At 38.9% G+C, this 18,392-nt stretch overlaps 1 protein-coding gene across 1 annotated transcript in view; it reads right to left on the bottom strand.

Annotated features, from left to right (window-relative positions):
- Positions 1–15,532, bottom strand: part of LOC149191418 (glutathione reductase, chloroplastic/mitochondrial-like) — a 38,486-nt gene extending 22,954 nt beyond the window's left edge. The window contains exon 1 of the mRNA XM_089406648.1: positions 15,461–15,532. Within this exon, the coding sequence (XP_089262774.1) occupies positions 15,461–15,532 (72 nt within the window). The remainder of the gene's footprint in view (positions 1–15,460) is intronic.
- Between the last annotated feature and the right edge of the window lie 2,860 nt (positions 15,533–18,392).

Raw genomic sequence — 18,392 nt, 5'->3', positions numbered from 1 at the left:
TTCTAAGATATTTTTGGGGCACAATCACTCATGGACTGAGATACACTGCCGGAGACGTGAGGCTACATGGTTATTCTGACGCTGATTGGGTAGGCAGTGTGGTGGACCGAAAGAGCACTTTCGGGTGTTATTGAGTTCTACTTTGATATCCTGGATGAGCAAGAAGCAGAAGTCGATGGCGTTGAGCACCGCTGAGGCCGAATACATTGCTACGAGTATGGCCTCCTATGAAGCTGTCTGGTTGCGGAAGCTCTTTAGTGAGTTGTTTGGACATACGTTGGATACTACCGTGATCCTCTGCGACAACCAGAGTGGGATTCGTTTATCAGAGAATCCCGTATTTCATGATCGCTCCAAGCACATCGATATCAGGTACCACTTTATTTGGGATATGGTACAACGAGGAGCAATAAGGCTCCATCATATTGGGACTGATGAGCAGGTCGCCGACATTTTGACAAAGCCCCTGGGAAAGGTCAAATTCTTGACCTTCCGAGAACGACTAGGAGTCATGGAGAGACCCTACTATGAGGGTCTTGTATGATACATACATTGAGCTCTGGGAGCTCCAAGGAGCTTGGGGTACTTCTTGGAGCGATGAGCAACCACAGGGTGAGTGGTTTAGCCTTCCCCTAGTGGTTTGTTGTGTACAGGGTGAGTAGTTCATCCTTCCCTTGTGATACCCCATGGCGACATGTAGGCAGGAAGAGTGGTTCACCCTTCTCCTGCTGAGACATCCTACCCATGCAGTCTGGGACGCATGGGAAGTACCTCTCATATGGCCAATGAGTAGGGAAATGAGGATAGGGACCACAGTAGTACTGATGGATGCATCGTGTAACTACCGTACTCCCTATGCTACGATTATATTGATCTAGGATCAACTGGAAATGACTTCGGGTTAGTAAGAGTGATATAACTCACTCTCTTTTGGAACTGACTTCGGGTCAGTAAGAGTGGTATGAGACACTCTCTTTATTTGGAACTGATTGCAGATCAGTAAGAGTGGTATGACACACTCTCTTCATTGGCACTGACTTCATGTCAGTAAGAGTGCTATTAGACACTCTCCTTTATCTGGGATTGACTTCGGATTAGTAGAGGATGGTATGATACATTCTCGATCAATTCTTCTTCTTCATAGTTCAGCAGAGCAGTGCATTGATGGCAGAGATAGTACCGACAAACAGATGGATTAGCAGATGGAGTTCTCCCTAGTTGAGAGGGAGTGTTAAAATTGGCAACAAGGGCCAAACTCCATGTGAGTCACCTTATTTATGGCATTTAATATTTATCTTGGATTCCTCTCATCGAGAGGTGTAGGATTGATCTAACGATCATCTGACTCCAACATGTATTCATGGAGATATGAGTTTATTTGTATTCTTGACAATTTGTCAGGGTCGGCCAGCAAGAAAAATAGTGTTTTACACCCCCAGCTTATCCTCAATGTGGCATATAAAAGGAGACCTTGTGGCATTATACCACTCATCTCATCATCTCATTCTTCTCTCTCCTAGCTTGATTGGGTATGAGTAGGAGGAGCAGGTCTCTCACACGTGGCAAGGAGGAGGACGCAGATCTGTTTTGGCAGCATTGACTTGGGTTGACCGAGGTGCAGGAGGAATGTTTCAGCAGCGTTGACCAGCGTGAGGGTATCTTTGACTGCGGATTAGAGGGGGGAGCCTCTTCTAAGCAAACCGTGGTTCTGGACAGCAAACATTGACCTCTGTTTGACTACCTATTGACCAGCGTTGACTGTAAAGGGTTGACACAGACTTACACTTGCGTTGACTGCTGTTTGACCATCATTTCAGGACTGTTTTGGGCTGTGTGTACTTGCTGTTGGAGGCCGAGTTCACTGAGGTTGACTTGAGGTCAATTCTGACCTGTTTGACCAGCTTTGACTTTGCTGGTTAGTTTTTTGTTGCTGCTGTCATAAAATTACAGATTTGTGTGATTGTACTATCTCTCTCTCTGCTGAATTATTGAAGAATATAAGAAGAATTGATAAAGGGTTCCCCGCATTGGGGTTTGTCGCTGGCTGGTGCGACATCTTGCGTCTCTTGTCTTGGCTTGTCTTCTACTGTGTACATTTATGTTTTATCTGCATTTTACTATCATGCTGATGTGATTGCTATTCTGGAAATTGATATTGGGCTAATAAAGAGATTTGAAATAAATTGCTCTTAAGCATAGAACATACCATAATTTAACAATTTGTCAAAAAGAACCTAAAAACCCCTATGATACACTAACTAGGTAAAACAAGACCTGAAATAGATGGCTACTCTAGAAGAGTATGGTTATGCAAAATTTTATTTTAAGCTTCACATGAATGGTAAAACCATCAAGCTACAAGTGAACACACTAGGAGGGTTCCAAATCTCTTTCCACACAACATAGGAATAGGCTACGTCACCCACTTTAAGTTTGAGTTGAACTATAATTTAACAATTTGTCAAAAAGAACCTAAAAACCCCTATGATACACTAACTAGGTAAAACAAGACCTGAAATAGATGGCTACTCTAGAAGGAGTATGGTTATGCAAAATTTTATTTTAAGCTTCACATGAATGGTAAAACCATCAAGCTACAAGTGAACACACTAGGAGGGTTCCAAATCTCTTTCCACACAACATAGGAATAGGCTACATCACCCACTTTAAGTTTGAGTTCGAGTTCAACAACCTTTTAAGTTCAATAAAAAATTTGGTAATAAAATTTGGCATTAAGTTCAATGGACTATAAAATTTAATGTTCATTAAAAACATATGTTAAAAAAAAATAGGTTATATGTTATAATGTGGGTGCAAAATAAATGGGGGATCAAGATGTAAGGCAGCGGTCCTGTAGTAGATATTCACTGCAATCACATTCTGATTTCTCTTTGGGTAAATCGTACATGCTACAATTCTTTTTGAGCACACAAAACTCCAGGAATCTTATGGAATTCACCAAGACACATGATATGTTAAGGTCGAGCCATGCTTCTGCCAACGGAATTAAGGTCAAACCCATCTCTGCAAGAACAAAACTGAGCAAAATATCATATATAATCAATGTAGATCGAAAAATATAACAGGGATCGGGAAAAATAGCATGCACATGCGGAAATTGTGACCCTTGACCCATAACTGTATATTTGACTGATGCATTCCTACAGTTCTGACAATTAAACATATTTCAGAGAATTCCCTTTAAAGGAGTGAAATTACTATTAAATTTAATTGTCAAATTATGAAAACGAGATCCCTCCAAATATACAGCACGAATTTGAAGGACTTAATTTATCGTCTCTTGAAACAAAGCAAATGTTGAATTTCTTGAAAGAAAGTAGGTGAACCCAACAACTCAGGGAATAGGTTGTTAAAGATTTATTTCCAAAATTTCAACATGTTATACTGAACAGAAATTCATGGGGGGGTAAAACCAGTGTTTTTAAAACCGGAACCGGTGACCGAACCGGTCCACCGAATGAACCGGTTTACCGACCGGAACCGGTCTAACCGGGACTGGTTTGGTCTAAACGAACCGGTTTTTAAAAAATACATTAAATAATTAATTTTTAATGAAACAAAACTATTTTTAAGATGTAAAACCATGATTCCAAGCCAATAGAGACAAAATATGCAAAGTTTGCTCATTTATATACCATGCAAAGGTGAATATATCAAAATGGCACCGAGTGCAATACATATCATCGACAAAATAGCAAAATACATAAGAAATGAGGCTCTAAATGGCCTATAAAGTCCAAAAACAATGCTGCAAGCTATGAGGCCATTGGCCTACTACAAGTCTTCAGTTAAGTTATAAACCGGCCGGATGTAATGTCCTTCAGTCTGCATATTTATTCTCTCTACAAATCTATAGAAGTTAGGAGTAGGACATCTCTTGTTAAGGGAAAAATTTCAACTCTTATTGGTGAATAAATATTATTAGGATCCTTGAGTTGACTGTTGAACAGATCAAAGCTATCCTTTTGCAGTCATTGGTGAATCTTGATAAGCCCTGGATTTATGAGTTTTCGGACTTTGCAATAAGCAAAAGATTAGCAAGTGTTGAAGTGACATATGTGATATATGAATAAAAGACACCTTTGTTAGGTATCCCATTGTGAATATATGACATTGACCCCCTCCGCAATCTCATTGTCTTGTTGAACAACTTAAAGTATCAAAATGCACTAAGCCAATGATTGAATTTAGTGTTGTGTTTTAGCTCAGAGCATTATAATTGAAGGCATATCTTTAGTTATACTAAGAACAATTGGAGTCATCTTTGCAAGTCAAAAGGCAACAACATTAAGCAAAAGCATCTTGATAATATAACCAAAAAAGGGACTATTATTTCATATTTAATCACAGTGAGAATTTTAAAAACTACACAGTTCATGACTAAGGGTTTTCATCATTTACAGTGACACTAACAGTGACAAGTAGCAGTGTATCTTGAGAAAGTCTTTTGTAGAAGGTGACTTTGTATTTATTAGGAAAGTTCAAATGATGTAGGACAAGTTACAACAAGATATTGACTGTCCTATTTTGGTTTTAGCAACAATATTATTGATCATAAGAAGTAACAGTGAACAGTGTCCATAAACCGGCCGGTTTAGGACGGAACCGGCCGGTTTGCTATAAACCGGCCGGTTCCGCCCTAAACCGGCCGGTTTTTACCGGTTAGGGCCTATTTTTGGGCACGTTGGGGTGTAAACCGGGTTAGAAGGGCCGGTTCGGACCGGCCAGCCCTCCAACCGGCCGGTTAGACCGGTAACCGGTTTTCTGGGCCGGTTTTAAAAACTATGGGTAAAACTGTCGGGACACATTCATTGTTGCAAAGAAAAAACCAACTAAAGACAATATAAGACAAATTTATTCATGCCCATGACCAAAAATAGGTCATATACTCAAAAGGGCTGCCCATGACCAAAAATAGGTCATATACTCAAAAGGGCGATCTAGTAGTAACACTCTCAAGGAAGGTCAAAGAAACTCATATAAACTAAAAGATAAAGCAGAAAATGAAATAAGCTAAACCACAATTAGAAATAAAAGGTAACCAAAATTGTAACCCCAGGGCCCATATACAAGAAGGTAAAAGGTACATAATATCAAAATTTAGAGATAGGTGCAAAATGGGTGGGGAAAGAGGAAATCCTTACACCAACATCAAAAATAATGGTGGGCATGGAAGTAAGGAGGAAGAGAAAGGCAACATACCAGTTGAACCATTGACCACAAAGAAGGAGCCAATACATTGTCTAACGACATTAGGGGAGAGAAAAAGTCCAAGACATCCCAACTGTGAAACCCTAGGAGGAAATTAGGGGCAATCCACTGAGACTTTCTTGACACTTAATGTCATGGGAAAAACCCTATTCATAGGTTGATGCTTTGGTGGAGTGTGGCTAAGACCTAAGGTGAGATCTATGCAGAGTTTTATCAAAAACCAGAATTCCTTAAAATCCTCTTTGTTGCAAGTCTATCAACCAAAGGTCAAGATGAAGTCTACAATCTCACTAATCTAGAGTTGAAAATATCCTAGGTCTATACCTACTACTTGCTACCACTGGAAAATGAAACAAAAGAAAAAAAAGTAATTTGGCATGGAGTTTGTTCGAGGAAGTCCCCATAAGACTTGAGCAATGTGTCCTAACACATCAGGGATAAAAAGAGCTAGGCATCACTAGTTTGGATAGAGGAAGAAAGTAGTGAAGAAACCCTACAAGTCTTGATATAGGGAGTGGAACCTCCCTTTCATTCATAGTAGATGGAACATCTGAAAATGAGGTGCTCCTCCAATCCAACCACATGTAGGTGATGTTGTCGCACAGAGTGTCTAGGCACCGCGACAACGCTCTGGGCACTGTCACCCTGATCCTCAATCTCTCCATTTAAATTGTCTCCCTATAGCAGGCTAAGGGGGGTAGACCCTATGGAAAAATGGAATGGAGGAGAACTCGTTGGGAACCAACGAGTTCCGGAGACACAGCGAGGCTATTAAATACTTGATTAAGGCCTAACAAGACTTAAGATTTGATTAGACTTTAAATGATTAATACCATTGCCTTATGGAGTTAATGATCTCGCTAGATAGAATGAAAACCAAGTAATTGATTAGTTGTTGCTGCTTAGGAAACAGAGATATAATTCCACGATAAAACTCTTTAACAATCGCTTGAAAATATTTGCAAAATGTCTAGCATGTAATGAGCATTAAATGATTCAAGCAATGACAATCAATTTCACTAGATGCACAATGTCTTAGCAATTTAATTTCAAGAGATACAAATACCTTAATCAACCACAAAATTTAAAAGCTAACAATTCACCACTTTCAAATAGTTAATCTTCAAATATAAAAAAATTTAAGCACATTTAACTATAGAGAAATGACAAATACCACAAAAATTTACCTTTAGATCTTACCTTAGCACAAAAAACACCAAAAAGAAATTTTAGATTGACAACTTAATTATTCCTTAGGTTAATTTCTTGATATTTTAAGCAAGACTAAATGTGACCGAAATAAATCGCAAAAGATTTAATAAATTTAAAAAAAAAAAAAAAAAATTAATGGGCCAGAGGCCACATAAAAAATTTAAAACCTTAGAAATTAAACTTATTTTGATTTAATACTTTAGGATTTCTCAAAGTCACAAGTAATGTGAAGTCCCTTTCAGCCCCTTTTTTAAGGAATTTTTTAATCTTTTAATGTTTTTGGATTTTAAATATTTTAGATGTTTTAGGATTTTTTAATTTTTTTAGAAAAAAAGAAATCAAAGTGAAAAAGAGAAACCAAAATCGAAAACCCTTTTTATATGTTTTAGATTTTTTAAATTAAAAAATAAAAATAAAAACACAATTAAAATCATAAACCCAACATGAAAATAAAGCCTAGCTTAAAAAAAAATGAAATGAAAAATCGAAATGCTAACTAAACCCTAGACTAACCCAACGAATATACAAAAGAAATTAAATGAAAACAAAATTTATATAATAAATAGAACTAAGTCAAATTAACACATATATGCAATGAAATGGAATATATTGTTTGTGGTTTTGCAGCTGCACGTTCGCGTGAGGAGTAGAGGACGCAGGCAAAGAGTACGCAGAAATGAGTGGCAGCTGCGTGAGGGAATGGAGCTGCGGGCTAACGAACAGCGTGCATGGGATGAAGAGGTCGACGAAGGGAGCTGCATAGATAGGCAGAGAGTACACAAAAATGAGGGGTAGCTGCGTGCTAAGGAGTTGTAGAAGCATGGACGCAGAGATGGATGAGGAGCTGTAGGGTGCGTATAAGGAGGGACGGAGGAGGGTTTGCGTGAAAGTGGCAGCAAGGGGTATGAATAAGCCGTAGAGAGATGGGAGAGCAACTTGGGTGCCACGGGAATGAAAGCGGAAGGGAGCAAGCTCGATGGCAGCCTGGGATGGATTGCGGATCTGAGGATAGCGGAATGGAGCAGAAGATGATTGCCAGAGATTGGCAGCAATTGAAGACAATGAGCAGGCAGTGCAGATATGAGGGTTTAAAAAAAATCAAAATTTGAACAGCAAACCCTGAAACCAAGCAGCAAATAAATCTGCAAAAAATGATAGCCCAAAACTCGGGAATCTCACTTAAAATGTTGAATTCTTCTGCTTTAATAATGAAACCCTTAAAAATTTTCCAGATTTAATTAAAATATCAAATCCATCTGCTTCAGATTTGACCCTGAAACCCTCACTGAAATTCCAGATCTGAAAACTAAATTTAAACCTTTGGACTGCAAAAACTGGACATAATCCCTGCCAAAATGATGTTGATGAAAACCAGAAACCCAGATCTTACCCTCCAGGGCCTAGATCTGGACTCTGCACAACTTTCAGCTTCAGATCTGTAGCTGCAATACAACAAAAAACACCCAAACGATATACACAATGACCCAAAAAACACTAAAACCCTGAAAACCAAAGTCAGAAAACTAAAATTAATTACAAATCTATGTACATAAATGGCAGATCTATCAGATCTAGGGAGTGTGAGTCCGACTCCGCTCCCAAATCTGATGATCTAAGGCTTTCAGAGGCCAGATCTAAGGATTTAGCACAAAAAAAAAATTAAAAAATTTTCAATTTTATAGGAGGTACTAAGCTCAAAACCCTTCATGCATCACCCATAGCAGAACATAAAAAAATAAAATAAATAAATAAATAAAAAGCTTATGATAAGCCCGGGATCAAATTTAAACTGGGCTCTTCAGAAAACACGGATCGAGAGTTGGCTGGTTCAGCTGAGAACTTCCTCAAACGCCCAATGATCTAATAATCAAGGATTTCCTGCAAAACTCAATTTAACCATCAACATAGAGCGAGAAAACGATAATAAAATTCAGATTTAATAGAGATATCTGCTATTGTATTCAAAACTTAAATTACCATTCAAACCCCAGCGACCGAGCTAGATACCTGTACTCAAATCACTCTTCAGAAAGCTATATTAATGGCCAAAAAAAAATATATGCATGAAAATAATACATCTTACAGCATTTCCATGAAGAGTAACACCAGCAAAAATTAACCCCAAAGTCTTTCTTATTGCTCATAAAAAGATTACAAAAGAGAGCTTTTCGCTTAGTACACGATCAAAAAATCGGATGATACTGACTGACAAATGACCTCCTATTTAAAGATAAATCCTCCAACGGCTAGTTCGAGTGATCCTTGTCAAAGTGATCTCGACCGTTCATGAGGATCAAAATTTCTTTTAATCTCATCCGCCAAAATTTTAAATATTGAAAAAATTTCGAATTTTTCAATTAAATGCATTTTAATAAATTCAAAAATTAAAATTTTGCATTTATTTCCTCAAAATTTTGACTTTGACTTAACCCCAAAGACCCAAGGCATAAAATTTAGCAAAATAATCAATTAACCTTAGTCCTTGGACCTGCTAAGATTTAATTTTTTTAAAGATCCACGTACCTCTGGAAAATTTAAATTTACCTAGGACCTAGGACCTATGAGAGGATAAATTATTTTTCTAACCCTCAAGACACTTTACATCATGATTTTTTACATTTTTTAAATCTCAAGGGGAAAAACCCATTTGCAAAAGACCCTCACAGGCTACCCAGTTCTGCGACACAAATATAATCTAGCAAATCAAGCAATTTGTAATAAAATAACCTAACCAAATAGTTAGGATTATTCCCAAATCACTTTTACTGTTACATAGACTCTGTCTAGAACACTAGGACTCCCCTAAGATGCCAGTGACAAAATCCATTCCGGCTTTGGGGTAAGGCTGAAGGAAAACTCTGCTGACCATCCGAGAATGGATTGGTGAAACAAAAAACCTTTTGGAATGTAGATCGTCACCAGAAAAGTAGGTTTACCTAGATGACTACATACACAACACGGATCTGCTGAAATTATTTACATTATACACATGCAGACTGAGTTTACATTATAAGATGATGATCAAGTTGATGATGATAGCTAGATGGCACGAACACATCGATTAGGCCCTATCCCTTTCGCAAAAAAGGGGGTGTACTGTTATGGGTCGTTGACACGTAGTGGTCAACAGGTGACATAGCTAACAAATCCTCTTCGACTACAAGATGCGATGATCTATCTCAATCCAAATTTGGCGAGAGCATACTCTATACTAGAAAAGAAGGATCCTTGCGCCATCCAATGTCTTTCTGTATACACATATCTGATAACAAGACCATCACTCAAATGCGTAAAGTGCTCAAAGTTAAAGGCCATCTTAGGGTTGAGGCTCTCAGGGGGATGGGGCAATACAAGTGAACCAAATGCATTGTCTATACATATCCTTTTCAATCAATTTATTCAACTCTTGCTTAATAGACAAAAGTTGGCCAACTACATCCAAGAAGAGTTGTTGTCTTTGCAACATCGGGTCAACATTCTCCCACAATGTCATGTTGATTTGAATAGTGGGGGAGTGATACATTCACTCATGGGGCCATGCTGATTTGGTTAGAGATGAATGGCCCAAGGGCTGGGGTCATGCTGATTTGACTAGGGGAGATTGATACATTCACCCATGGGGCCATGCTGATTTGGCTAGGGGTTAATGGCCCATGATGCTCACATTGTGCTCCAGGATGGAGTGATCTATTTTTTATAGAGCAGGTTTGAATTGTTTATTGATTGAGGTTTTTCACCCAACAATGGGGTAAACAATTCTAGTCTAATGTTGAGTTGTGATGTAGACTCCATTAGTGAAGGGGTTTCTTGTGATGAGAAGCCACCTTGATGGGCTCCACTCAATATTAGAGCTCTATATAAATAGACAGCATGTGAGAGGCAAATGATCAACATAGCAAGCTCATTGAATCTTTTCTAGTGGAGGAGAAATTCAGCTAAAGGAGAAATTTGTTGTCTTGGTTCATCTTCATCATTTTTCTCTCTCTTGGAGGTCGCACGTGTGAGACAGAAATGACTCTTGACCAGCCAAGTTAACTAGGCCGCATTGATCGCATTTGATCGAGTTGACTAGGTCGCACGTGTGAAGTTTGGCCACAGGTTGACCGCAACTGCACATGCAGATTTGAGAGCAGGTCCAATTTGACCAAGCCAAGTTGACCGCAGAGTTTGACTGTTTGACCAACATTAACCGAGTTGATTTGATTGGTTTATTAGCAATTGTTTGACCAAGTTTGACTAGTATTTGACTTGGATTATTGGCACAAATTTCTAGACAAAATTTCTTATTTTTAAACCTCGTTGTAAGACAATTTCTCCTCAAGAAAAGGATGTTGGGTTTTCTCCCAAGGTTGGGTTTCCCAAGTGAGAAATTTTGCGTCTATTGTGCATGGATGTCTTTCTATGAGCTTTATAGTTTCTGTTGCATTCATTGTTGAGATTTTCTGTGTAATTATTCAATGATTTCAGTGGCTTGAATATACTATTGGAAAATCATTAGTAAGTGTTAGACACCTTAATCCTCTGAGGTTATGGTAAAATGTAATAAGGTTTGAAAATGGGTGTAGTAACGAATAGTTCGTTGGGAAAACTGACAGTGCACACATATTCTCCATGTAATAAATGCATTTCATTATAATGAATGTTCAATGGGAGCTTTTCACACGATCCTCAATCTGACATGGTATCAAAGTTGAGTGCTCCACACAGGAGAGAAAGGAGAGGGTGTCTATGGCTGAACATGAATGTGAACGTGTTCTTCACATAAATGTCATGTCAACTGTGAATTTAGTGTTGGTAATTGTATTCGTTTTCTTGCACTCTAGTTTTGTGGTATTTATTCTGCGTAAGAAATTTCTTGGACGAATGCTAATTTAATGAGGCTGTCATTTATTAATTTTATCAATGGAAAAATTGTTAAAGTTTGGGAATATACGTGTATGGAATGGTTAAATTTCATAGCACATTTTTTAAAATTAAAGATACGTAGCAGGCAGAGTTGCAGATGTGGCCAAATGATTCCATGTATATAATATATATTGCAGTTTTTGTTGCTTGTTCTTGTAAAAAAAAAAAATTAAAGCCTTGTGGTAATCATCTACGCAAAGTTCCTGTAGCAATTGCAGGCAGCAGTTGAGTATCTAGAAGCAGCACTGAAGCGATGGGCCAATTGGATCGCTCAGATTTCTACACAAGAAGCAGTCGAGTATCTGGTTCAGCAGTTTGACCATCACGAGATGAAAAAGCATTGAAGTAGTTCAAGGATCTCCATAGACAAGGTAGCTTCAGTAGATTTGGAAGTTAATAGTCAGATGTATTTGCATAACTTTGCTTAGCAAGATGCTTTTCCTCCGTTGGAACACTAAAAAAGCTCCTCATCGAGGAAAACTCCTGCTAGGCGGTAGATATTGTTGCCCAGTGTGTGCCTATTTTGCAAAAGTACACAAATAATTTACATTTTCGAAAATCCTACACGGATATAATCTTTGTCTACAACATCTAAGAATAGCTACCGAGAAGTACTTTGAATTGTTGCCTTAAGTAGTGGCCTTTCTTTTTAATGGTTGTGCTTCTTCGACAAATTACTGTAGAGCCCTCCTTGAACTGATTGGGAAACTTCTCAGAGTGGTTAGGAAATTCGTTGGACCAACTAAGTTCTTGCACTTGTATGTGTTTTTTTAGTGATTCTCGGGGATTCACATGGGTTTATACATCCCATGCTTTATGGAGCCGACACTAAGCATAGGAATGCCTGAACCTATGCGACTAGCTTTCTTTCTAGCTTTCATACCCGCACTACCTTATGCTTCTGTTGGCACAAGATACGGATCAACTAAACCTAATGCTTGCTTTTATAATGCTCGTTTTTTAATTTGTTGAACTCAACAACTGCACGAGGATTGCCATTAATGAATAGTTGTGCCACGAAATCCACATTGTTCTGAAACTATGAAGCATGAATAATGGTCCCAAAGGCAAACTTTGAACCTGGTGAGAGTATTTTTTTAATTTACAAAAAAAGGGAGAAATAAATAAAGGAAGGGATATTTTTCCATTTTCAAAGTTGAAGTTTTAAAATAATAAAGTTTAAAGGTTGTTAGAAGTCGATGAAAGGTTGTTAAAATTTGATGAAAATATAAAGTTGGAGACGAAATTTGGAGTTTTTTCCGAAGTTATGCAAAATCTATTCACTAAACTCCATAGTTGGTGTAGCATTAACTAGAAAGGAGAACCATGCAGAGTGGGTCAAAAAAATAAAGAACACACTCATCTTCTATGATATATGGGATGGAGTATACGAAGGAGAAGTCATAGAAAACGATGATGTGATGATGACGAATCGGAAGTGAACTCTGTTAGAGTCCTATAGTGATAGGATTCATAATTTTGAATTGGATGAGGTTAAGTCTTGTAATATTGTACATACCTTTGCTTTCTGCAAATGTTTTCCATATTAAAATTAAAAAATGTAAAGAGGGTATGTTTTAAAAGAAATATCAAAGGACAAAAAGAATAAGAAAAGATCAAAAAAATGAAAAATATGAACCCAAATAAAAACAGATCATAAAAGTGTGCAAGTCCAAGTGCCACTACTCTTTACTTTACTGTCTAAAATAATGGTTGTGTGCAGCTTGTCATACATGCCACAACCCATGATAGTAAAATTGTTTGATCTTGACTACTTCATGCTTTGAATTTCATGTTTATAGTTAGAGAATAAAAATCTAACCAAACAGTTAATCTTAGCAAATCAGTAGATAGATAGAGAAATAAAAGGAGCTCATCAGTTTAATCTGAGCACTTGGAAGATATAAAATTAGAAGTAGATAGTTTGTTTTATAAAATAAAAATGAAAGAAAAGGGTTTGCTAGCTTAAGTGCACCCAATAAAGTGAAGAAAAAATGTTAGGGTAAGTAAAAGGGTAAGTAGAAGAGAGGTTGCAGAAATACAAGCTATTTGAGGCATAAGCACATCTATCATGTTTAATCATGTGTTTCAGTGTGCATGAGCACATGACCAGTTGTGAAAGAAATTGGATGCTCATAAGTTCATTTGGTTAACTTCCCCCATTCCATTTCACCCATCACTACATACTTACTAATTTCCCCTTTCACCACTTCATTTCTTATGTAAACCCCTTTTCCCTTCATTTTTTCCCTTCCTCCTTGGTTTCACACATTCCCTAGCAAATTACCATCCAAATTTATTCCCCTACCCAAAAAGCTCATTTTCCCTAGTGTGAAACCCTTTTCCCCATGCAAAAAATCATTTCCCCTTGATTAATTTTCTTGAAAACCCCAAAAACCCACTAAAACCTCTTATCCTAACTATTATTCCCCCCTCTGCTTTATAAAGTTAAACCTCCGCCAAACCCATTTAACCCCGCAAATTCACTTTTATCCGTTATACTCCATATCCATCCAAATTTATTCCCCTACCCAAAAAGCTCATTTTCCCTAGTGTGAAACCCTTTTCCCCATGCAAAAAATCATTTTCCCTTCATTAATTTTCTTAAAAACCCCAAAAAACCCACTAAAACCTCTTATCCTAACTATTATTCCCCCCACTGCTTTATAAAGTTAAACCTCCGCCAAACCCATTTAACCCCGCAAATTCACTTTTATCCGTTATACTCCATACCCTGCATTACAGAATAACCCTGCATGTATCCATTGATTAATTACACTTAAATGTAATTAACCCCTGGCCCCACTAATATCCACCCCCATCTCCGGCCATGCATCTCCGCCACGCAATGGTCGTTGGATCGTGCACCCCCAGATCCTATGGCCCTCTCCCATACCGCGCCCATTCATCTCCCGACCTTTACTGGCCCGAGAGCACACGATATGGACGGTATTGCTCGAGCCCCCTTGGGCTACGTCGTGGCAACGCGTTAAGTCGCGTGCTCTCGAGAAAATACCACCCATCGCTCAAAAGCGGTGCGATGGCTCCCAAAACCACCTCCCCGCCGAAAGCAAAAACCGCTCACTGTTCATTAATTTAATCTCGTGCCAATTTTACACCACTCTCGGTTAAAAGCCTGCAGACCCCCAGTTTCACTCTTTTCGCTTATTTTCTCTATGAATGTGTCCTATGTTTTCTTGCGCCCCCGAGCTTTTGCAACCGGTTCTGACTACTAATTGCCTCCCGAACACGCGCCGGAAGCCCAGTCCAACCCTCCAATGCGCGACTGAAGCCACAGAACCCTCTGCAGCCACCATTCAAAACCAGTTCACATCTTGAACCTCAAATTCCAGGTATTTCAACAGAGAACCAGAATGGCCCTCTCAAATTCAAAAGTATACAATAAATTCAAACATTAAAGTAATTGAATTTAATAAATTTCCATTGAATTGAGAGTATTTCCCCTTAAAATACTGAAACCCCTATCCTACAAACTGCCAATACCCTATCTCTGAACAAGACACATTCAGACTTCATTTCCACAAGCTGTATAAGCCCAATTCCCACATTTTATCACAAAGATGGCTGCCCAGACCTCTTTGGATGTCAGACCGGTCTCGACCCCTCACCTAGACATTGACCATTTGGCCTTGGCAGACAGGGATTTCCAAATCAAAGACACTGCTACTCCAGGCCACCTTCTGAGAATCCACTGTTGGAGTAAGGATAGGTTCCTAAACCATGTTGATGACATCAACCTTTGGGAATCCAATTTGCCCAAGTATACATTCCCAGAAGTTCACCCATTCCCAGACATTGTACATTTTTGTCATGCTTGTTATGTTCCAAGCCAAAGGGCTATTGAGGCACCAAACCATGAGTTATTATTCACCATTACTGTTGAATCCATCAACCAGATGCTGCAAATCCAGCCTAGTCCTAATCTGACTCCTTTGTCCATTGGAAACCTATTGGACCTGTACATCACACTAGACCCAGTCAAAATCAAACAAATTTTCCAAAATTTCATCATTGAGGAACGACATACTCCTACAAACATTCCACCCTATGCTGCCACTATTTTTTCAGAGACTGGCAAGAGAATAATCACCTTGCTCTCATGCATCCTAGAATACACATCAGATAAGCATGTGGATGACATCATCATGGCCTTTTTGTCCATTTTCTTCTAGGCAAGCCTCCTGCTATTATGTATGATTATGCCTAGTTCATTGCAGACAGAATGCATGAACAATTCACTAGACTGCCCACTGAAAGAGTTTTCAAATACTCTTCAGTGTTGTTTCATATGTTCTTGTATTACCAGACAGATAAGTTCCCTTTGAGGATCCAGAAATTGGACACCAAGGGAAAGGAGAGATCAGTCATCTACTGGACACCCTTGGTCCACAAGTTTTCCACATCATTCACCTATAAAGACTTCATAGGCTCTTTTGTATACCAAGTCATGAACATTCTGACTTCTAAGACTGAGCCAGAATCAGCCTAGAGATCAAGAGAGTACTGCAATTAGGCCAAGAACAGCAAGGTGGGAGATTGGTACTTGTACCAAAACCACACTGAGATCTGAATTTATGGTTGTGAGCTAGCCCCCTATAAGTTGCCCAAATACCTCCCTATGAGGATATTTGCTCTTGAGTACTTCAGACAAATCATCAGCTTTGATGAGATCCACTTCCTAACTTATAGGAAGAAAACCAAGTTCAAAGTGAAGAACCAAATGGTCCCATTTATTTGCAACAACAGAGAGGTTGGACCAGAGGCCGACAAGTTACTTCAACTAATGAAATTCAGAAACAATTTCATCTGGCCTATGACCCTCATGGGGTCATAAACAAGCTCAAACTCAAGGTCAAGTTGGGAGCATACATCCACCACCCAAGGCCTGACATTGAACAGTTTGCTAACCAGGATGAGTGGGTGGAGAACACCTTGATTGACATGGACAGCACTATTGTGGATGTAGAGAACACACTTATTGATTTGGAAAGACAATTTGATCACTACTCTTTACTAAAGGTTCCAAAACAAGGAGGGCCAATGAACATTCCCCCTGTCATACAAACTCCACTAAATGAGGAGAAGAATCCTAATAGAAGCAGGGATGAGGCATCTAGCTCTGCCATGGAGACTACTAATCAACTGATTGAGCCAAGAAAGAGGCCCAAGTTGAATCCTATCTCTGAACAGGAGGAAAACATTGCATCAAAGGAAATAATTGACACTAAGGCAATGGGGCACAGAAGTAAAGAAGCGGTTGCATTAGAGGAAACACAGCAACCCTCAACAGCCAACACACAGTTGATAGATAGACAGTAGAGTATGGAGATTTCTTGTCAGGCCAGTTGACAAGGAAAAGGATATCAAAGACAGATTTAAAGAGATAAAAATGAGGAATGAAAAACTGCAGGCAAAGACATATTCCCAATACCTCAAGCTCACACCACCAAACCAAACTACACTGATGTCAGCCTTTGGCATCAAAGAAGGAAAAATGCAGGTCTCATTTTTGTAGCCTACTGTACAGCAACCGAACACCTCAGCAGACTACAAGAAGACTAATTTTGAGGTCTTGCCCAGGGATGTTCATCCCATTGATCATATAGAGTTTCACAAGCAGGATGGAGAAATGATCTACTCCACCCTCACAGCAAAGGCCATGGCTGCTTACAAGCTGCAAGATTCATTGGACAGTGTAACAGCTCAGTGCAAATTGGAGAAAGCCTCTTCACAGGCTAAAGACACCAGGATAAAGTCCTTGGAGGACTTGGTTATTGAACTGGGCCATGACCCAAGTGATGTTAAGGCCACAGAGAAACTAATCAAAAAGAAGAATGAGGACATAGCAGCCCTCAAGAAACAGCTCAAGTTGCCTCATTTGCAGCACCCATACAGACAAGAAATCCTGGAAAGCCAAACCAATCATGAGGAAATGATGGACTTAGTGCTGCAACTGAATGACTAGTTAAAGGAAATGGAGAAGGAGCAGGATAGCTTGATTCATCTCAAACAAGCTAGTATTGATAATGCTCCTGCAACTGTCATTCCAACAGTGACCACAATTGTACCTTCTACTTTGGTAGCATCATTAGCTCCCACTGCTCCAATGGCCACTGCACTACCGACATCTACACTGACTACATCAACAACAGGATCAACAGCAACAGCCTCCACAAGTGATGAAGCAAATAGGTTGGTCAAAGCAATGGAAGAAATGTCCATTCAGACCAATGAGATGAACAAACTTAAGGAGAAAGTCACCAGCCTTGAGACAGATTGCAAACTTGCCCAGATCATGCATAAAGAAGAGCAGCAAAAGGCTACAAGGATGAATGAAAGGATAAAAAGCCTGGAGAAAGAACTGACATTGAGTGAACCTATAGGTAAGGCTAAAGAACAACTGTGGGCCAATATCATTGACTCTGTCAATGATATTTGGCCATCCATCCAGGTCATTTTTTAATAGATTGATTTAATTAAGCAGGCTACAGAAGCCATTGAAAGGGTTAAAGCAGAACTGGGAGATATGCCAAAGGAAGCAACAAGAATCATCCACTTCCTCAACTCCAAGAATAAGTATGAACTGCAAGAACTAGAGATACCTGACAAGACAGGTACAATTTTGGAAGTCAAAAAAGTAGAAGATAAGTGTAAAAACATGCAACTAGCCGTTCACAGGTTCATGGCCAAGTTCGTACTTTTGAAGGAAAAGGGATTACCTAATCCCTTAGTTATAAATGATAAGCTAATGACACAGACAGATTACAACAAGAAGATCAGGGAAGTGACCAAAGAACGGGTAATCATTTCATCCATGAAGGGCATGCCAACAGGGAAAGTGTTGTACCAAACTTTTGAAAATTTGTTTTACCTCCAGCATGAGGTAAAACACTTATTTATTAGTAAGCCTACTTTTGCCAAATATACAAAGGCAGATGAGATAAACAGAAAAATGTTCAATATCCAATTACCAGATGAAGAGAGATGGGGAAACCTAAATGATTTACTGTAGGAAAAACACA

This window comes from Pinus tabuliformis, chromosome 2_2 (genome assembly GCF_031772625.1).
Source record: "Pinus tabuliformis cultivar Carrire ecotype Pingquan chromosome 2_2, CPIR1, whole genome shotgun sequence".
Lineage (NCBI taxonomy): Eukaryota > Viridiplantae > Streptophyta > Pinopsida > Pinales > Pinaceae > Pinus > Pinus tabuliformis.
The sequence above is the reverse complement of the archived record's forward strand: the minus strand, read 5'-3'. Positions and strand labels throughout refer to the sequence as shown.